Source organism: Eleutherodactylus coqui, chromosome 4 (assembly GCF_035609145.1).
Source record: "Eleutherodactylus coqui strain aEleCoq1 chromosome 4, aEleCoq1.hap1, whole genome shotgun sequence".
In the NCBI taxonomy this organism is placed as follows: domain Eukaryota; kingdom Metazoa; phylum Chordata; class Amphibia; order Anura; family Eleutherodactylidae; genus Eleutherodactylus; species Eleutherodactylus coqui.
Window position 1 is genome coordinate 14,558,193 of NC_089840.1, and position 16,651 is coordinate 14,574,843.

Consider the following 16,651-nt stretch of genomic DNA (forward strand, 5'->3'; position numbering starts at 1 on the left):
TTAAAGCTCATGCACTGATCCCTGGAAAAAAACTATGCAAATGTGTGATGGAATGATGCCTCCACAGCGCCACCTATTGGAATGTAGCTACTCCATGAGTCAATATCTTGTCAACCTTGTATCAGGCCTTGCCGCATGATTAGGGATGTAGCCAAACTAACATTCACGTATATGCAGCTCTGTTGTTTTATGTATTTTGGAATTTATTAACTCTTTAGATGCCACGTTTAAACAGTCAGCCAGAGGGGGGACGCCCTATCCACACCTCATCTGCACCCCCTGCATTATGTTAAAGAAGTGCCGATGGGCTACTGAAGGCTCCCAGGGTTGCTATGCTTAGATGCCTATCAAGCCCTGACTATGGTAGGGCTTCAAAGGCAAAATCAAAAATCTCTATGTACTGCAATACCGGAGTATTACAGTATATAGTAAAAGTGATCAAATGATTGCAAGTTCAAGTCCCCTGTGGGGAATAAATAAAAGTGTACAAAAAGGAAAAAAAAAGAAAAAAGATTTAGTTCAGTTAAAAGAAACTTTAACCCCCATCCCCCGAATAATTGTTATAGCCAGGTACGTAAAAGTACTACTAAAATACCACAATATTTATTCTACACAGTGAAGGTTAGAAAAAAAAAGAATGCCAGGATTGCAATTTTGTTTTTCATATTGTGGCTCCCAAAAAATTTTAATACAAAGTGATCAAAAGGCTGTATGTTTCCAAAAGGAAGTAATATAAAAAACAAAACGCAGCTCACCCTGCCATAAACCACGCTGCTAACATGCAGGTATTCTGTGGTGAATGAGCTGCTCCGTGCTTATGTCCGTGCTGCAGGCAGAGTGCTGCCGTGGCTCCCATAGGAGCGTGTGGTCAGCACCATGGACAGCGCCTCAGCACGGAGCTGACAGGCGAGTCGGCACTCTGTCCTATCTGTTTGAGTGCTTTCATAGAAGTGTGGTTTACACATTGCTGTAGCAGCGTGTACGCCGCGCTCGTCTGAATGCACCACTTATAGAACAAAGTTCATGTTATTTTTACTGTACTGTGAATGCTGGATAAACTAAACTCACCAAAAATGGCTCAATTGACTTTTTTTTTTCATTTCTCCCCACTTAAAATTTTTTTAAAGTTTTTTTTTTTTCCCCATTACATTATATGATACCATTAAAAAAAAAAAATACAATGCGACCTGCAAAAATAAGCCCACATGTTAATGGAAAAATGTAAAAAGTTCTGGCTCTCGGAATGCGGGGATGGAAAAAAACGAAAATAAAGTAAAATCTGAAGTGGTTAACCAAACCGATTCCACAAGAACTTGCCGCGTTTTTACTTTTCTCGCTTTCAGCTCCGGGGACAAATGGGAGTGAATAAAATCTAGAGAAGCAGACAATGATGTGAAATAATATGCGAGGAGCCGGCGCTGTGTTAATTAGTACGGTTATTATGCACGTAAATGAAAACATGGAGTCTAATGAGGTGGTAATTAGAGGGGGTACTACAAGGTACTGTAAGGTGGGCAGTGCCAGGGAAGGGAAATTGCATATTGTGATTTCTCATTCGGCAGCATCTGTCATAATGAGACCTTCGGCTGGCGCACTTTATAATTAAACTTGCAGGATGTTTGTGGATTTGCCATGTTGTGATATTTCCCTCAGTAATTGTCACTTTTCATATTGTTGACATGATTGGGGTCACCGGCTCGTTGCTTTGTGGGTTTTTTTTTCTCTGGTTGGCGTAACGAGATTGTTCTCCCACATATTATTAAAGTCTCCTGACTCCGGCGCCCGCGCGGCATCGACTAGGCACAGCCGGAATATTTAATGTTTTACTTACTATGTTAATTACCAGATGACTGCGAGACGCGCTCCTTTATGCTGCTTATGGATGATATTGGGAGAACAAGACCGCTCCTGTTTGTATGGTGCGCTCCCTAATTATTTTGGACTCCGTTTTTATTTTGCTTATATTTTTTAACTACTTTTTTTTTTTTTTTTTTGCTGCCAACTCCAACAGTCATAATTAAAGTCTACGGAAACCTTTTGGGGAACACGTTTTTTTCTCACTTTAATGCATGTATTTTGGAGGCTGACGATCCTTCTTGGTTTAAATGAACAACTTTGTACAATCTGTTTTCTGCAGCTTCTATATATCACTGTATATGGATGCTGCAGACTAAAGGGACCTTTTACACGGGGTCAATTTGACCCAAATTCTTGCTGGAAATGGCAAATTCTGGTGATACGGTGTACACACGGCCACCGACAGGGCAATGGGCGAGAAATTCTTTTGGGTTTGCACAGATTAAATATTAGAAAAAAACTTTCTGACAGTGAGGGGGATCAATGAGTGGAACAGGTTACCACGGGAGGTGGTGAGTTCTCCTTCAATGGAAGTCTTCAGAGGCTGGACCGACATCTGTCTGGGATGATTTAGTGAATCCTGCACTGAGCAGGGGGTTGGACCCGATGACCCTGGAGGTCCCTTCCAACTCTAACATTCTATGATTCCCCACGATCCCCCCCCAATCAGATACTGATGACCTATCCTAGGGAAAAGTCAGCAATTTAGGAGTCCAGGTAAACCTCTTCAACCCATTATTTATGGGGCTATGTCCTGGTCTTCAATCCTAGCCGATAGTAAAAAATACAGTGGGGGGTTGGGGGGTTAAAGCCTCTGCTTCTGCACTTAGTCAGAAGCAGGTTGGGTTGTAACGGCTGAAAACCCGGAGGAGGAGGGAGAAGTGTTTTTTTTTTTAACCGTTTCTGCCTTCCTTCTTTAGTACACAGCGCTCAACGAGTGCTACGTACCAAAGAGTGAAAGTGGAAGTGTTTCTTTCACTACACAAGCTGGCAGTCATGTGACCGCCGGGATTCCCTGGCACAGCAGAGCTACAGGGTCATAGCAGACCCAGATCAGCTCTGCCTGTGACTGTCACTACTGGGGGATGCTTCCCCCTGTAACTGGGGCTCCTATGAACGCCTCAACTACAGTGAAAAAATGTCAAAAAAGAAACGACCATGTGAATGTCCCCCAGAGGTCTTATATGACGTCATGAGTGACCTGGATAGTAAGAAAAATAATTACATAAATCAGTAAAACAAAATTACAGAATAAAATATATACATAAGAGAAAAAATGACCCAAAGCCGACGCCAACCACAACCGTCCTGTAATCCCAAACCATACATGTTTATATATCAAAATGAGGAACCCGACCCTGGACTTTATTTTAGGATAGATATACGAAGTAAGAAAAAAATAACTATAAATGTTAATCCTTTTTACCGTTCTCATTTTTCCCCAATAAAACGGGGAAAAAGTCAGTGAAAAAGATTTTAAAAATTGCCGAATTGGTCACAGGAAAAAAGGCAGCAAAAATAATTTTGGTAGCTGAAGGAAAAAAAATCGGGCAGTTAAACCGCCACTTGGGTAAAATCCCTAAAAAGTGCCTGGTCCTTAAAGGGGTTGTCTCGCGGCAGCAAGTGGGTCTATACACTTCTGTATGGCCATATTAATGCACTTTGTAATATACATCGTGCATTAAATATGAGCCATACAGAAGTTATTCACTTACCTGCTCCGGTGCTGGCGTCCCCGTCTCCATGGCTCCGACTAAAGCTGCCTTCTGCCAGGATTAGACGCGCTCGCGCTGTCTGCCCTCTTCTGTCCGACTCCGGCGTGCTCGCGCTGCAGAGGTCTTCTGCGCATGCGCGCCGGAGTTATACACCGGAGGGGTAAGTGTATAACGTCTGTATGGCCAATATTTAATGCACGATGTATATTACAAAGTGCATTAATATGGCCATACAGAAGTGCTTAAAGGGGTTGTCTCGCAGCAAACATCAAAATTTTACTTTACCCCATTCCCCCTGTCACCCCCCCTGGCATAAAATAGCAATTTAAAGCGGTTTTTAAGCCGCTTGCTACTCACCGATGTGCTGAAATGTGGAGTTTTAAAATTCTTCTGCCTAAGATGGCCGCCGGTCCTTTCCCAGGGATGCACTGCGGTTTTCTCCCATGGTGCACCGCTGGTCTTCTCCCATGGTGCACCATGGGCTCTGTGCGTTCCATTGCCGATTCCAGCCTCCTGATTGGCTGGAATCGGCACACGTGACGGGGCGGAGCTACGATGACGACGCGGTGACCAGCTCTCCGGCACGAGCGGCCCCATTCACCAGGCAGAAGACAGCACAGCGCAAGCGCGTCTAAAAAAGCAAGAAGACATCGAAATTAGACGGCACCATGGAGACGGGGACGCCAGCAACAGAGCAGGTAAGTGAATAACTTCTGTATGGCTCATATTTAATGCACGATGTATATTACAAAGTGCATTAATATGGCCATACAGAAGTGTATAACCCCACTTGGTTTCACGAGACAACCCCTTTAAGGGGTTAAAGGGGTTGTGCCAAGATATACCGTTGATTGGGGTCTGACCACTAGGGGTACCAAGAGCATCCTCTTGAATGGAATGAATGCACTCCACTCTCTTAATATCACTGCGGGTACCAGACAATTGCTGAGTAGGATTGTTTGTTCATTCCAATGGGAGCGCCAGAGATAGCCAAAGCAGCCTCCACTCCATGTAGGGACCCCCAATCACTGGATCGGTGGGGGTCCCAGCAGTTAGACTCCCACCAATCCTAAAGTTATACCTATCAACTATATATCTCAGAACAACCCATTTGAAGAGGTTGCACAGTTGTAAACTATTGATGGCCTATCTGCAGGATAAGTCATCACTAGTAGATTAGCGGGGGTTCCTCTGCTCTGTACCTCCACCAATCAGCCGTTTACTGGTCTGGTGCCCTGAGCTGATTTCCACAGTAAGCAGACAGCTCTGTTTTCGCTGCAGTGGCCAGGCTTGGTATTGCAGGCATTGAAGTGAATGGGAACTGCGAAAACAGCGCTGTCTGCTTCCTGTGGGCACCTGCTAAATGCATGAGCACGGCGACCTACAGGCCGGGCAGCTACTCAGCATGAGTCCCAGGTGGTGAGCCCCTGCTAATCTACTATCAATAACGCTGTGCAACAAATTTGTAAAAAATATTCATAACAGAAAATAATGTGTTTCTGTAAAATTAAAACCTGCTGAGTACATTAATAAAACTGGAAAATGAGAAGTGCCGCTGCTAGTCAGTTATTTAACCCCTTATTGGACAAGCACTTTTTTAGCTTTAAAAAAACCGTAACTCCTTTATTTATCCATCGCCGCCGCTGTATGAGGGCTTGTTTTTGCGGGACGAGATGTATTTTTTCATGGTACTATTTAATGTACAGAAAAACCTTTAAAAAGTTCTAAGTGGAGTGAAATGGGAAAAAAAATGAAATTTCACCATCTTTCGGTGCGTCTTGCTTCTACGGCGCACAAACTGCAACAGAAATGACCTGATAACTTTATTCTATGTGTGAGTCAGGACGATTATTACTATTTTTTTTATTTGCTGTACTACTTTACTTTGATTTATTTTTTACAAAGACATTTAATTTTTTTAAATTATTTTCTGCCGCCGCCTTCTGCGCGCAAAAACTTTTTTAGTTGTTTAAAGGCTCATTTCTCGCACTGCGTCCTGTAGTTTACGTTGGTACCATTTTGGAATACTTAGGACTTTTTGATCGCTGTTTATTGCATTTTTACTTGGAGACAGAATGACCAAAAAAAGTGCGTTTCTGGTGGTGTTAATTTTTACCCGTGTGGGGTAAATAATGCGCTACTTTGATAGATCGAGACTTTTACAGACGCAGCAATACTAAACATGTTTTTTTTCTTTTATGATTCTGATTCTTTTATTTAGTCTATCCAATGAGCTGTAAAAACACAGTTCATTATTTACAGCTTACTGGTGGATGATCTGCTGTGTTTACGCCACGTGGAAACATACCCTATATGTTACATAAACCTACCCTTAGGGCTCATTCAGATGAGCGTGTTTATGTGCAGATGTATGTACCACATAACCACGCCTCTATTAGAACCAGTTTCCTATGGTGTGTTTACATGTCCGTGTCTTACAGGCGTGCAAACACATGTACCTGCAAAACATAGGACATGCGTGCACCGAAGGTCCGTGGTGCGCATCAATATTCCCCAGCGGGGAGTCCCCTTGTCACTGAACACTGTGACAGCTGTGGCAGAGGATCACAATGTTCTGCCATTGCTTTCAATGGGGCCGCCGCTGCTGAAAGTTATTCCCTAAAAGTTATTTCTAGCTTGTGTAAAAAATAAAGAAATATACCCACCTCTCCGCCGGGGCTCAGGTGCGTCTAGCTACTTGGGTCCCGGAACTGTAATGAAGTTCTTTCAGCAGGCGGGGATTTAAAATCCCCGGCTGCTGAAAGGGCTGCGTCTGATTGGCTGAATGCTCAGCCAATCACAGCAGCGCTCAGCCATTCATTGAATGACAGCTGAGCGCTGCCTGTGATTGGTCACCGTACTCAGCCAATCACAGGCAGTGCTCAGCAATTCATTAAATTCAGCGCTCTAAAGTTACTATAAGCCGCTTATCTGTTACAAAAATGGCGTTGCACAGTGTAATCTCTCCTAAGGATACACCATTGATAGTTTACACCTGGACAGCCCCAAGACCAATTGTGTACAATGCACATCGGAAACTTGCATTCGGGGGACCAGAGTGAAAAAATTATTGGCCTGGTATGTCACATGACCCTACTAGTTCCATGTTTACAATTTGTTAAAATTTGCCCGGAATTTCCCTTTAAATGCGTCATTCAGGTCCGCATATACATTACAGCGACGCCGGCTTCCTGGAAGGATAGTTTTGTCTAAACAAGAAAACTTTTAATCCTTGAAGTCTCATGCAGCGAGGCCGGTTTTGTTTCTGTGTAATGAAAACAATAAACAGCGTGCGATTAAGAATTGATGAAATCTCCGACGCCAATGCAGAATTATGGAGCGAAGCGCCATGCATTATTAATTAATGGCAGATTTACAGGCATGAAAAGAAAGTTGCGACAGCGCCAGCTCCTCCCGCCGTCTCCACGCTCGCACTTTGAAAAGGAGAATATTTTAATTTTTTTTTTCTTATTTTTTGTTGGGGGCGCCGTAGAAGTCGTCACTTCGCGTGCGAGAAATGATCAAGGTGTTTCAAATCATTTAACGCGTGCCGCCGTATTCCCTCTATACAAAAAGGGCCCCTTCTGTAAATACACTTCAAACTTCACAGGAGACGTGGAGATTAAAGCAGAAGTCCTCGGTAATTTAGGTTTGTGTGTTCGGATATTATGTTTGATATCTGCGGTGTTATTACACAAGAAAGGAGAAAGCCTTTCTCTTACGGATCTTACTCTTCCTGGTGGGAGGGGGGGGAGGGGTGTCACGCGATCGCACTACTTCTTCATCCTTTTCCTTTTTTCTGCTGTCGGAATGACTAAGTTTGCCGGAAGATTGTCAGAGAGAACGAAAAAAATGTATTATTGGACACTTTTTTTTGGGTTAGATGATCATTGAAGTCTATCGGTCTATTCTGAAAAACCTTCCCTTCCGCGATCTCATTAACCCCTTGAGTGGTGGGTTTCCTACCACCCTGTCAGACCCACCAGGGCACGTTTTTTAAAATGGTCTAATCATTGAATTTCAACTAATTTTGCAGTTGCGTCTCAAGAGCCATAACTTTTTCATTTTTCCATTGACATGACCATATAAGGGCTTGTTTTTTGCGGGACAAGTTGTAATTTTTTAAACAGGAGGGAGGAAAAAAAGAAATGGGGAAAAAAGAAAAAAAGGGGCCATGTCATTAAGGGGTTAAATAATGTATTAACTTCCTTCTCTGGGTCATTACGATGCATGGATACCACATGTGTGATTGTATTTTTGATTTTTGACAAAGTAAAGGGAGACAAGTGTTTTTATAATTTTTTTAAAATAATTTTTAAACTTTTTTTTTTAAACTTTTTTTTTCTTTTTTGTCCCTTTAGGGGACTTCCACAGGGACCCATCAGGACCCCCTGATCACATTCTGGGGGTCCGATGGTGACAGCCCTTTACATGCTGCAGTGACAGCCCTTTACATGCTGCAGTGACAGCCCTTTACATGCTGCAGTGACAGCCCTTTACATGCTGCAGTCAACACAGCAGAGATCGGAGGTTTTCTCTGATCTCTGCTGTAAGAGCTGGTACCTAGCTGTCCTCTGACAGCCAAGCACCAAGCTCTCCCTGTCACAGAGACCATCGGCTTGCTTCTGACAAGCCGATGGTCTCTATGGCAACCTGCAAACAAAGCAGGAGATTGCCGATATGCCGGCAATATCTTCTGCTGGTTTTTCAAAGCCCTTGCACTGCTCTGTGTGGGTCTGTGCAGGCAGAGCACACTGTCACAGCTTGTGGCATTGTGGTCTGCAGCTCCCATAGTGATACATAGCCCGGAAATCTTCCGGGCTATGTCACTATGAGCAGTTTAGCTCGTCCCGGAAAATATCCGGGCGTGCCACTCAAGGGGTTAAAGGGGATGTCCAGCAGCAGGAAATCCTTCATAATGGTATGAAAGAACGAAAGGAGTAACGCTCCCTTTATCTCTTAGTACCACCGTTTGTCAACTATCTAAAGTAGCCATAAGGTGACAGCAGTTCCGAGAGTTGGATTTACCAATCTCCGTCCACAGCGTATGCTGAGTATAGAGCGGGCGCGGGAGTTGAACCTACGTTTTACACGGCCGGTACTCTCTTGCCTCTGACAGCTGCCACCTGCTTGCCACAGCCGCGATCAGAGATGATTCATCTTCAGGGATAGTTCTGACAGCGGCATTTAAATGGTCCGATCGATGAGGCTATAAATGTCCCGAACAGATCCTATCATGGGGTGGGGGCATCTGGGTATCATGCAGACTGGCTACTTCTGAGGCCCCCCAGAGCTGTCATGCATTTCTGCCAATTAGGGCTCATTCAAAGGAGCGTATGTGTAAACGCTGCATGTATTACGCAGTGTTTTACCTCTACATAAGCCGGTGTATCGTTGCGTATGGCACCAAAAAAATTTTTTTTTTGGACTGCGCATGACCGCGTATTTTGTGCACGCTGTCCGGTGCAGTCTTTCTGTTTTTTGGGTTTCTTTTAAATTTCCTGCCCTGTTGCTTAGCGAAGGTGCGTATAAACGCCGCACATACGCAATGTAATTGCTTAATCGAAAAGATTTTTCAAAAATTAAATTATAAAAATATTAATACCTTTTTTTACAAGAATTCTCATTAAAAAAACTAAATATAAGAATTGGTTTCGCTACATTCATAAAGGTCCAATTTATTCAAACCGCTCCTTATTAATCCCACTTGGTTAACTGTCAGAAAAAAAAGCTACGGTGGAATTCTTTGGTAACTTTGTCCCCCAAGAAAAAAAATAAATAAAAAGCGGTCTTAAAAAAAAAAAGCCCTCACACAGTCCCATCGTCAAAAAAAAAACACAAAGCGTTATGCGCGTCAAAAGATGGCGAGAAAAGGCAATTTTTTTAAGGTTTTTTTTTTTTTTAAATCATTACTATATTAAAAAAGAAACTATATATAGCTGTAATCGTAAAATATCCCCTGCCCCCCTCCAAATGGTGCGATTACTTTTTTTTTTCACTCCACTTAGAAATATTTAAGTCTTCTAATACATCATTTGGTCCATTAACCCTTTCCAATCCACTGTCTGATGTCTTCCTACATTCTGATTGATGCTTGTACAGCTCCAATATCAGAGGACGTCCGAAAGGGTATTCTTACCATCTATTGCCAGCCACTCCGCTGTCGGAGCCTCTCCGGCGCACACACACCGGCTTTAGCCAGCAGATGGCACTGTTGTATAACAGCTGAAAGAGAAAGCCTTTTAAGAAACCCTGAATCCAAAATTGGATTGGAAAGGGTTAAATAGAAACACAACTTGTCCTGCAAAAAACAAAAAAAAGTTATGATCTTAAGTGGGAACACCAGAATTGTATCAGGCGTATCAATGAAAGGGTTAATGTATCAATGAAGCCTCTTCATTCCCATTGCCTTCCTTGCATTGGAGCCGTCGGTGTCTGATGGCAAATATTGTTACACACAAGACAAATATCTCCCAATCTGCCTAGAGCCCGGCGTCCAGCGAAGTCTGATGTTGGCAGGCTGTCGGCTGTCGACACGTATTTAGTAGATTGCGCACTCCTGCCAGCGCCTGCCTGCATGCCAGCACTTGGGTTAATCCGGATTTCCTGGTATCTAACGGCTGTATCTGCTGTGTTCTGTGCAGTGACCTCCGGGGCGTTCTGCTATGATGTGGTGCTGGACAGCCGCTTGGACGAATGGACCCCCACCAAGGTGAGCTTTCATTTCCTTTGCTTTCATGCCACGTACATTGTAGGGTTGTTCACGACCCGCGAGACGGCCGGTCTGTGATCACAGCTGCAGGACTGCGCGCCGGGGCCATCAGCACAACTCAATCTCCATCATCGTACATTGCTGGGACTCGGCTGCCGAGCTTGGCCTGATGTAGAAATGGTTAATTACTAAGGGAAGAGCTGCTTGTAAACCGGGATGGTGGTCAGTGATGGTCCTCTGAGGATGATCGGTCACTGGACTTACATAAACACAAGTTATCTCAAAGTGATAACTAGTAAAAGTGCAAACTGCGTTACTTACCTAAAATGATGTTTTTGCATAAAAATCCTCAAGTGCGGGCAAACTAAGTAACTCCTTTCCTTCCAGCTCGTGGCCCACTGTCTGTTGTCAAGTGTCTTTAGTAAAGACTGGTTTAGTCGCAACGATTATCGTTCAAAAGATGCCTTTTGAGCGACTTTTAAGCGATAATCGTTGTGTGCCTTTACAGTGCAAGGCGATCGCTCAAACGTTGAGCGATCACTTTGTGCTCCGAGCGGGGTATACAGAAGACAAACGGGGCTACTTGTCTTCTGCATCCAGCTGTTCTCTGCTCGGAGCACTAAGCTGTTATACACGGTGTGCTCCATGCAAGGTATGCAGAACACAGCTGGACCGCTGTGTTCTTCATACCCCGGCTGTTCATAGAGCGTTCAGCTGATGTACAGCTGTGCGCTCCGTGTGGAGTATGAAGAACACAGCTGGACCGCTCTATTCTTCATACCCCGCCTGTCTTCAGGGAGCGGGATACAGCTGAAACAATAGTATCAGCTGTATCCCGCTGTGAATTCCTGATGAGCCTGGTTAACGAAAACTGCACAATGTCAGTGCAGTTAGACACAACGATTATCGCTAAAAAGACGGCTTTTGAGCGATAATCGTTGTGTCTAAATGGGCCTTAACATAAATGCCAAGATGGGATACAGGAACTGGGAGGGTGCTGCCCATTGAAGTCTATGGAAAGGACAGGAGTGAGACTCGCACAGACATGGTGCTGCTAATAGGGATTTGCTGTGTGACAACTGAAATCACATATACACTGCTCAGTGCTGCAGTATAATGTCCTACCTGATGCTGGGATTTCTCTTTGTGCGCTATGGTTATGTTTACACTGGTCAGTAATTTGCTTGCCCTCACATTTAAGTGGTTGTGTTTACACTAGTCAAGTAACTGGGTCTATTGAACTCTAGAAGAAAATAAAATAATCCTATTCTGTTCCGCTATTCCACTCGCCTGTACACTGCTCTGTCTGTTTACACGGGGAGAATACAAGGCAAGCTCACAGTAGAGGGGAGCGTTTATGCAGTCTGCTCTCCCACTTAACTCTCCCCAGTGCTCTCCTGTTAGCTCCCCTAAGGACAAAGCCATCCCACCCCCACCACACCATTTTTGTTTTTTTTTATTCTATGGATCAGTCTGATTTACTATGATACCAAATCTATATAGTGTTGTTTTTTGCTGTACTACTTTTTTTCCCTAAGGATATATTTTGCTTCTCAAATTTATTTTCTGCTGCCATCATCGTGTTGGGCCATTCGGGACCCCCGAACATCGATTGGAGCATTTCAATGCGGCTGTCAGAATTGACAGTGGCATTTAAAGGGTTAACAGCTCTGGCTAGCAGCACAGCTGATTGGAGCTGTTGTTGGTGGGTATCAATTGTAAGAAACAGCCGGCATCTGCCTTGTATGGAGGGGAATCGAACCCCCAATCCTCCTCCTTACAAACCGCGAACCTCCAGGACGTAACTGTACCTCCGGTAGTGTTAAGGGGTTAAATAAAAATTCATCCTGTTTCAATCACAATGCAAAGGAAAAAAACTGTTTGTGTTTCTCTGGAGGTGTCTGTGTGTCTACTTAGACTCCTCCTCACTCCTTCAGTGCTGGTGCATGAGCAGCAGTTACAAGAAGCGGGCTGCTGTGTCTGGCAAGGAGACAAGCAAACGGGAAGATGAAATTATACATCTGCAGCGCCACCTATTGGAAGGCAGCATACCTGCAAAACAACTTTAGACTCTTTAAACAAGTCTTGTAACAATGATTGGGAATTGTAAGCCAAAGCCAGGAACCATACACAGACAGCTGTTTCGGGGTATTTGCCCATCATCAGTGTGCAGCAGGTTTCTGGCTTGGCTAGTGAGAGGCCTGGGATGGGGGTCAGGAGGGGGGTGTCTGTCATTGTTACAAGACTTGTTTAAAGAGCCTAACATTGCAGGAATGCTGCCATCCATTAGGTGGCGCTGCAGAGGTATTGCGCCATCTTCCCTATTTGCATATTTCCAAGAGGAGCATGAATGGCCTTATAAGGCCCCCTGTCCACGGGCGTTGCAGGAGCGCCGACTGTTCTCCGCAGGTCAGACTTATCTGATAGATAGGCTGACCGCGGAAAATCGGGGCTTGCGGAAAGTCGGGGCAATCGGGGCTTGCGGAAAGTCATCCGCAAGTGGAGAATCGCAATGATTCTCTGCTCGTGGACAGGGGGCCAGCGCTTTCCATAGCAATGCTTACCGCCGGTGAAATCACGCCTGTGGACAGCCACCCTAAGTCTCCTCACTCACCTTCTACACTGTGGTCGGTAGCACATGACAGCCCAACTGATTATGTATCTTCCGTAGTGAATGGCGGTTTTGGAAACTGCGTAGAGCAGCTAATTCATCAACAACCCCCCACCCACCCTACAGAATTGCGCCTTTTGACTGCCCCGTCTTCAGGATAAAACTTAATAAAAAGTGATCAGAAAGTCCTATATACCCTAAAAGTGTGGCAATAGAAACTACAGGTTGTCTTGCAAAAATAGAGCTCTGGCACAACTGCATTGAAGGAAAAGGTTATTATGGTGGTCAGAAGATGGCAATAAAGTTTTTTTTTTTTGTTTTGTTTTTTTTTAGAGCTTTTCCTTTTTATCGGTGGTAAGACTATATAACCCTGGTATTGTTGTAATCACATAATGCAGAGATGTCCTTTTTGCCAAATTATAGTCACCATAAAAAACAAGCCCCCGCCCCTCCAAAATGTCACGATGGCATTTATTTTCTATTTCTTCACACTTAAAAACTTCAAAAATATCTAGGTACGCTCTATGGAACATTTAATGGTACCGTTGAAAAATACAGCTTGTGCTGCAAATAACAAGACCTCAGACAGCTACAATGATAGGAAAATGAAAAGTTAGGATTTTTTTGAAAGTGGGGAAACAAGAGAAAACAAGAATGAAAGATGTCCGTGTCTTCAAGGGGTTAAGTTGTGTAATATTACAAATCTTCATTAAACTTATTTTTTAATCTCTTTTTGTTCCACCGAGAGGTTTGGACTTGAGTGGCTGAGCTTTTGTATAACTTTCTGCTATACTTCAGAATGTACATTTAATGTCCGCCTATTAAGCCCTGCCGTCACATTCGGTGTCTCCAGCGGGTGGCCCTGTTGCTCTTCCTATCTGAAAAGCCATAAAATATACTCCAGAAATAGAAGATACAAGTGCAGCTTCTCTACGTGATAACAAGCCTCGTTCTCTCCAAATACTGAATCGTAACTTCAAAAAAAAAATCCCTTTTTTTTTAACCCATTTAGGACCAGGCACTGGAAATATACGACGCCTGGTCCCTGGCTTTAACTCCAGCTGTAGGTAAAATTACGGTGGGGATTAAAGCCTCCTGCTTCTGCAATCAATCAGAGACAGGACAGGTTGTCAGCTGGTAGTCACAGCTCATAACCCGGAGGAGGCAGAAGGGGTTTTTAACTCTTTCTGCCTTTTCCTTCCCTGAGTACACAGCGCTCATTGAGAGCTGTGTGCTAAAAATTGAAAGTGGAAGTGTAACTTCCACTAGGGGAGACTGGGTGTCACGTGATCGCCGGGAATTCCTGCTATAGCAGAGCTGCAGGGTCCCAGCAGACCCTGCTCTGCCAGTGACTAATGTCACTACAGTGGATGTTTTCCCTGTAACTGGGGCTCCTATTGATATGGCTCCTACGGATGCCCCAGCTACAGTGGGAAAGTGTCAAATAAAAAAAAAGAAATGTGAATGTCCCCCAGAGGTCTTGCATGACGTCACGGGAGACATATAGATAGTAAAACGCATAATTATATAAGTAAAACAAAATTACAGAATAAAACAACAATATATACATAAGAAAGAAAATAAGCCAAAGCCAATGCCAACCTAAACCGTCGCCATATGCACCCCGTCAACCAAAACCATACATACTATATATCAAAACGTCTGAAGCAAAATGAGGAACCCGATCCCATAGTTTATTTTAGCGTAAATATACTAATTTAAAAAGAAAACTAGAAATGTTGAAAAAATGTTCTTTTCTTTTTAGCTTTTTACCCCCAATAAAACTAAAAAATGGAAAAAATGTCACTGAAAAAATATTTAAAAAACAACCCTACATGTTACAGAAAAAAAACACTGAAAAAATAATTTTGGTAGCTAAAGGAAAAAAAAAATACGGCAGTAAAACCACCACATGGGTAAAATCCCTAAATAGTCTGGTCCTTAAGGTACAAATCAGCCTGGTCCTTAAGGGGTTAAAATGAAATCTTCAGTTTAATTCATTTAATTTTAGACGACAATTCCGCGGCTTCAATAGCAAATCCCTATATTATAATTGCTAATTACTCTGAGTGGGTTAATGCCCCCCCTCACAGCGGAGGATTATTTTTGGCGGTCACGGTGGTATATTCAGCATTTTATATTGGCAGGGTGGATCCTGTGTATCCAAATTAACGAGTTTAAATAAAATATATTTTGATCATTTTGCTGCATTTTCAGATTGATGTAGAACAGCGGCTCGTAGAATCTAAGCGCCATTGTCAGCCGGACAAATTCAGGATCTCCGTGCAAATGCAAAGTAAAAGTCATGTCCCCTAAAGTGAGATCAAATGCAGAAATGTTAAAGGGCCACTCCCATGATTTTATTTTAATTCATTCCTTATGTAGCGATTTCCCTAATACATATTAGTAAGGTAGTGTCACCTTGGTTAATTATGCCTCTTTTTCCTCAGCTGGTCATGTGATCTCAATTCTGACCAGCTCAGATCTACTTGGGGTTATGTTGTCTGAAACTAGTCGATTTCTCAGTCTGCCTACAGAGAGATACAAACACTCCTATTACAGTTACTGATGATAATTACTCAGCTTCTGTTACACAGCTATAACAGAGGAGATCACAGCTCATCCTCCTGACTGTATACTCGTGGGCTGTAACTTATTTAGGTGAATATAGAAGGTAATGATAATTACACCATGGCCGCAGGACTGGAAAAGATCTGTCTTCCGTCTACTAAAGAAAGGCGACTCCCAGAATTGCTCCAACTACCGAACAATAGCCCTCATTCTGCATGCAAGCAAGATCCTTCTCAAAATTATACAGGAAAGACTGAGATCAGTATATGAAGCGGCGCTCCCTGATGCACAGGCAGGATTCTGGCGAAGACGCGCACCCGCAACCAAATTACAAACCTGCGATGGACTATGGAAAAACTAGAGAATGCCAAAAGAATATCTACATGTTCTTCATCGACTACATCAAGGCCTTTGACTACGTCGACCACCACAAGCTATGGTGGCCCCTACAAGAGCTGGGCTTATCGGCACATCTAATCAGACTGATAAAATCAAACTACTAACGACCACTTGTCTTTATGTATGTGTGTGAGTGGTTCTCATGCTCCGCCCCTGCTGATGTCATTGCTCCACCCCTGGTGACGCCATTGAAGGTCCTACAGCATATATAAAACAGAGTCTGACCGACAGAAGAACAACAGTTAGGGCTCCTGAAAGGGGAGGGTAAAAATAACACACTGAGAATACAACTAAGCCATTATTATCTCAGAAGACACAACTCAGCGGTCCTGACAGAAGACAACAACCTTCCACCACCACAGAGATCTGATGGGCTTAAGGACCCGTGGTGATGTCACTACTGTGGGAGGAGCCAAGCTGTGTGTGAAATGTGTGAGGTGTAGTAGAGCTGTGTGTGTGCATGTACCATGTAGCAGAGGTGTGTGGCGCATTGCACCACCAGAAGCACTGGGACTATAATGTCCTACACAACTCAGCAGTCCTGACAGAACACATTGACCTACCACAGAGATCCAGTGGGCTGAAGGGCCAGTGGTGATGTCACTGCTGTGGGTGGAGCCGAACTGTGTTTGTCTTTTGAGGTAATCAAGCTACTGTGTGTGTGATGTGCCACGAGAAACACTGGGACTATAGTGTCCTTATAATTACTAGTCACTCTATAGCAATCCGGAAGCCGGACCTAGATAAATTGGAAATCGGGGTGAAAATAGGTGGAAGAAGCATCAA

At 43.7% G+C, this 16,651-nt stretch overlaps 1 protein-coding gene across 1 annotated transcript in view; it reads left to right on the top strand.

The window, feature by feature from the left end:
• MRPL39 (mitochondrial ribosomal protein L39) overlaps positions 1–16,651 on the top strand; it is a 90,191-nt gene that overhangs the window by 33,790 nt on the left and 39,750 nt on the right. Inside the window, exon 5 of the mRNA XM_066599099.1 lies at positions 10,217–10,284. Coding sequence (XP_066455196.1) covers positions 10,217–10,284 — 68 coding nt within the window. The remainder of the gene's footprint in view (positions 1–10,216; positions 10,285–16,651) is intronic.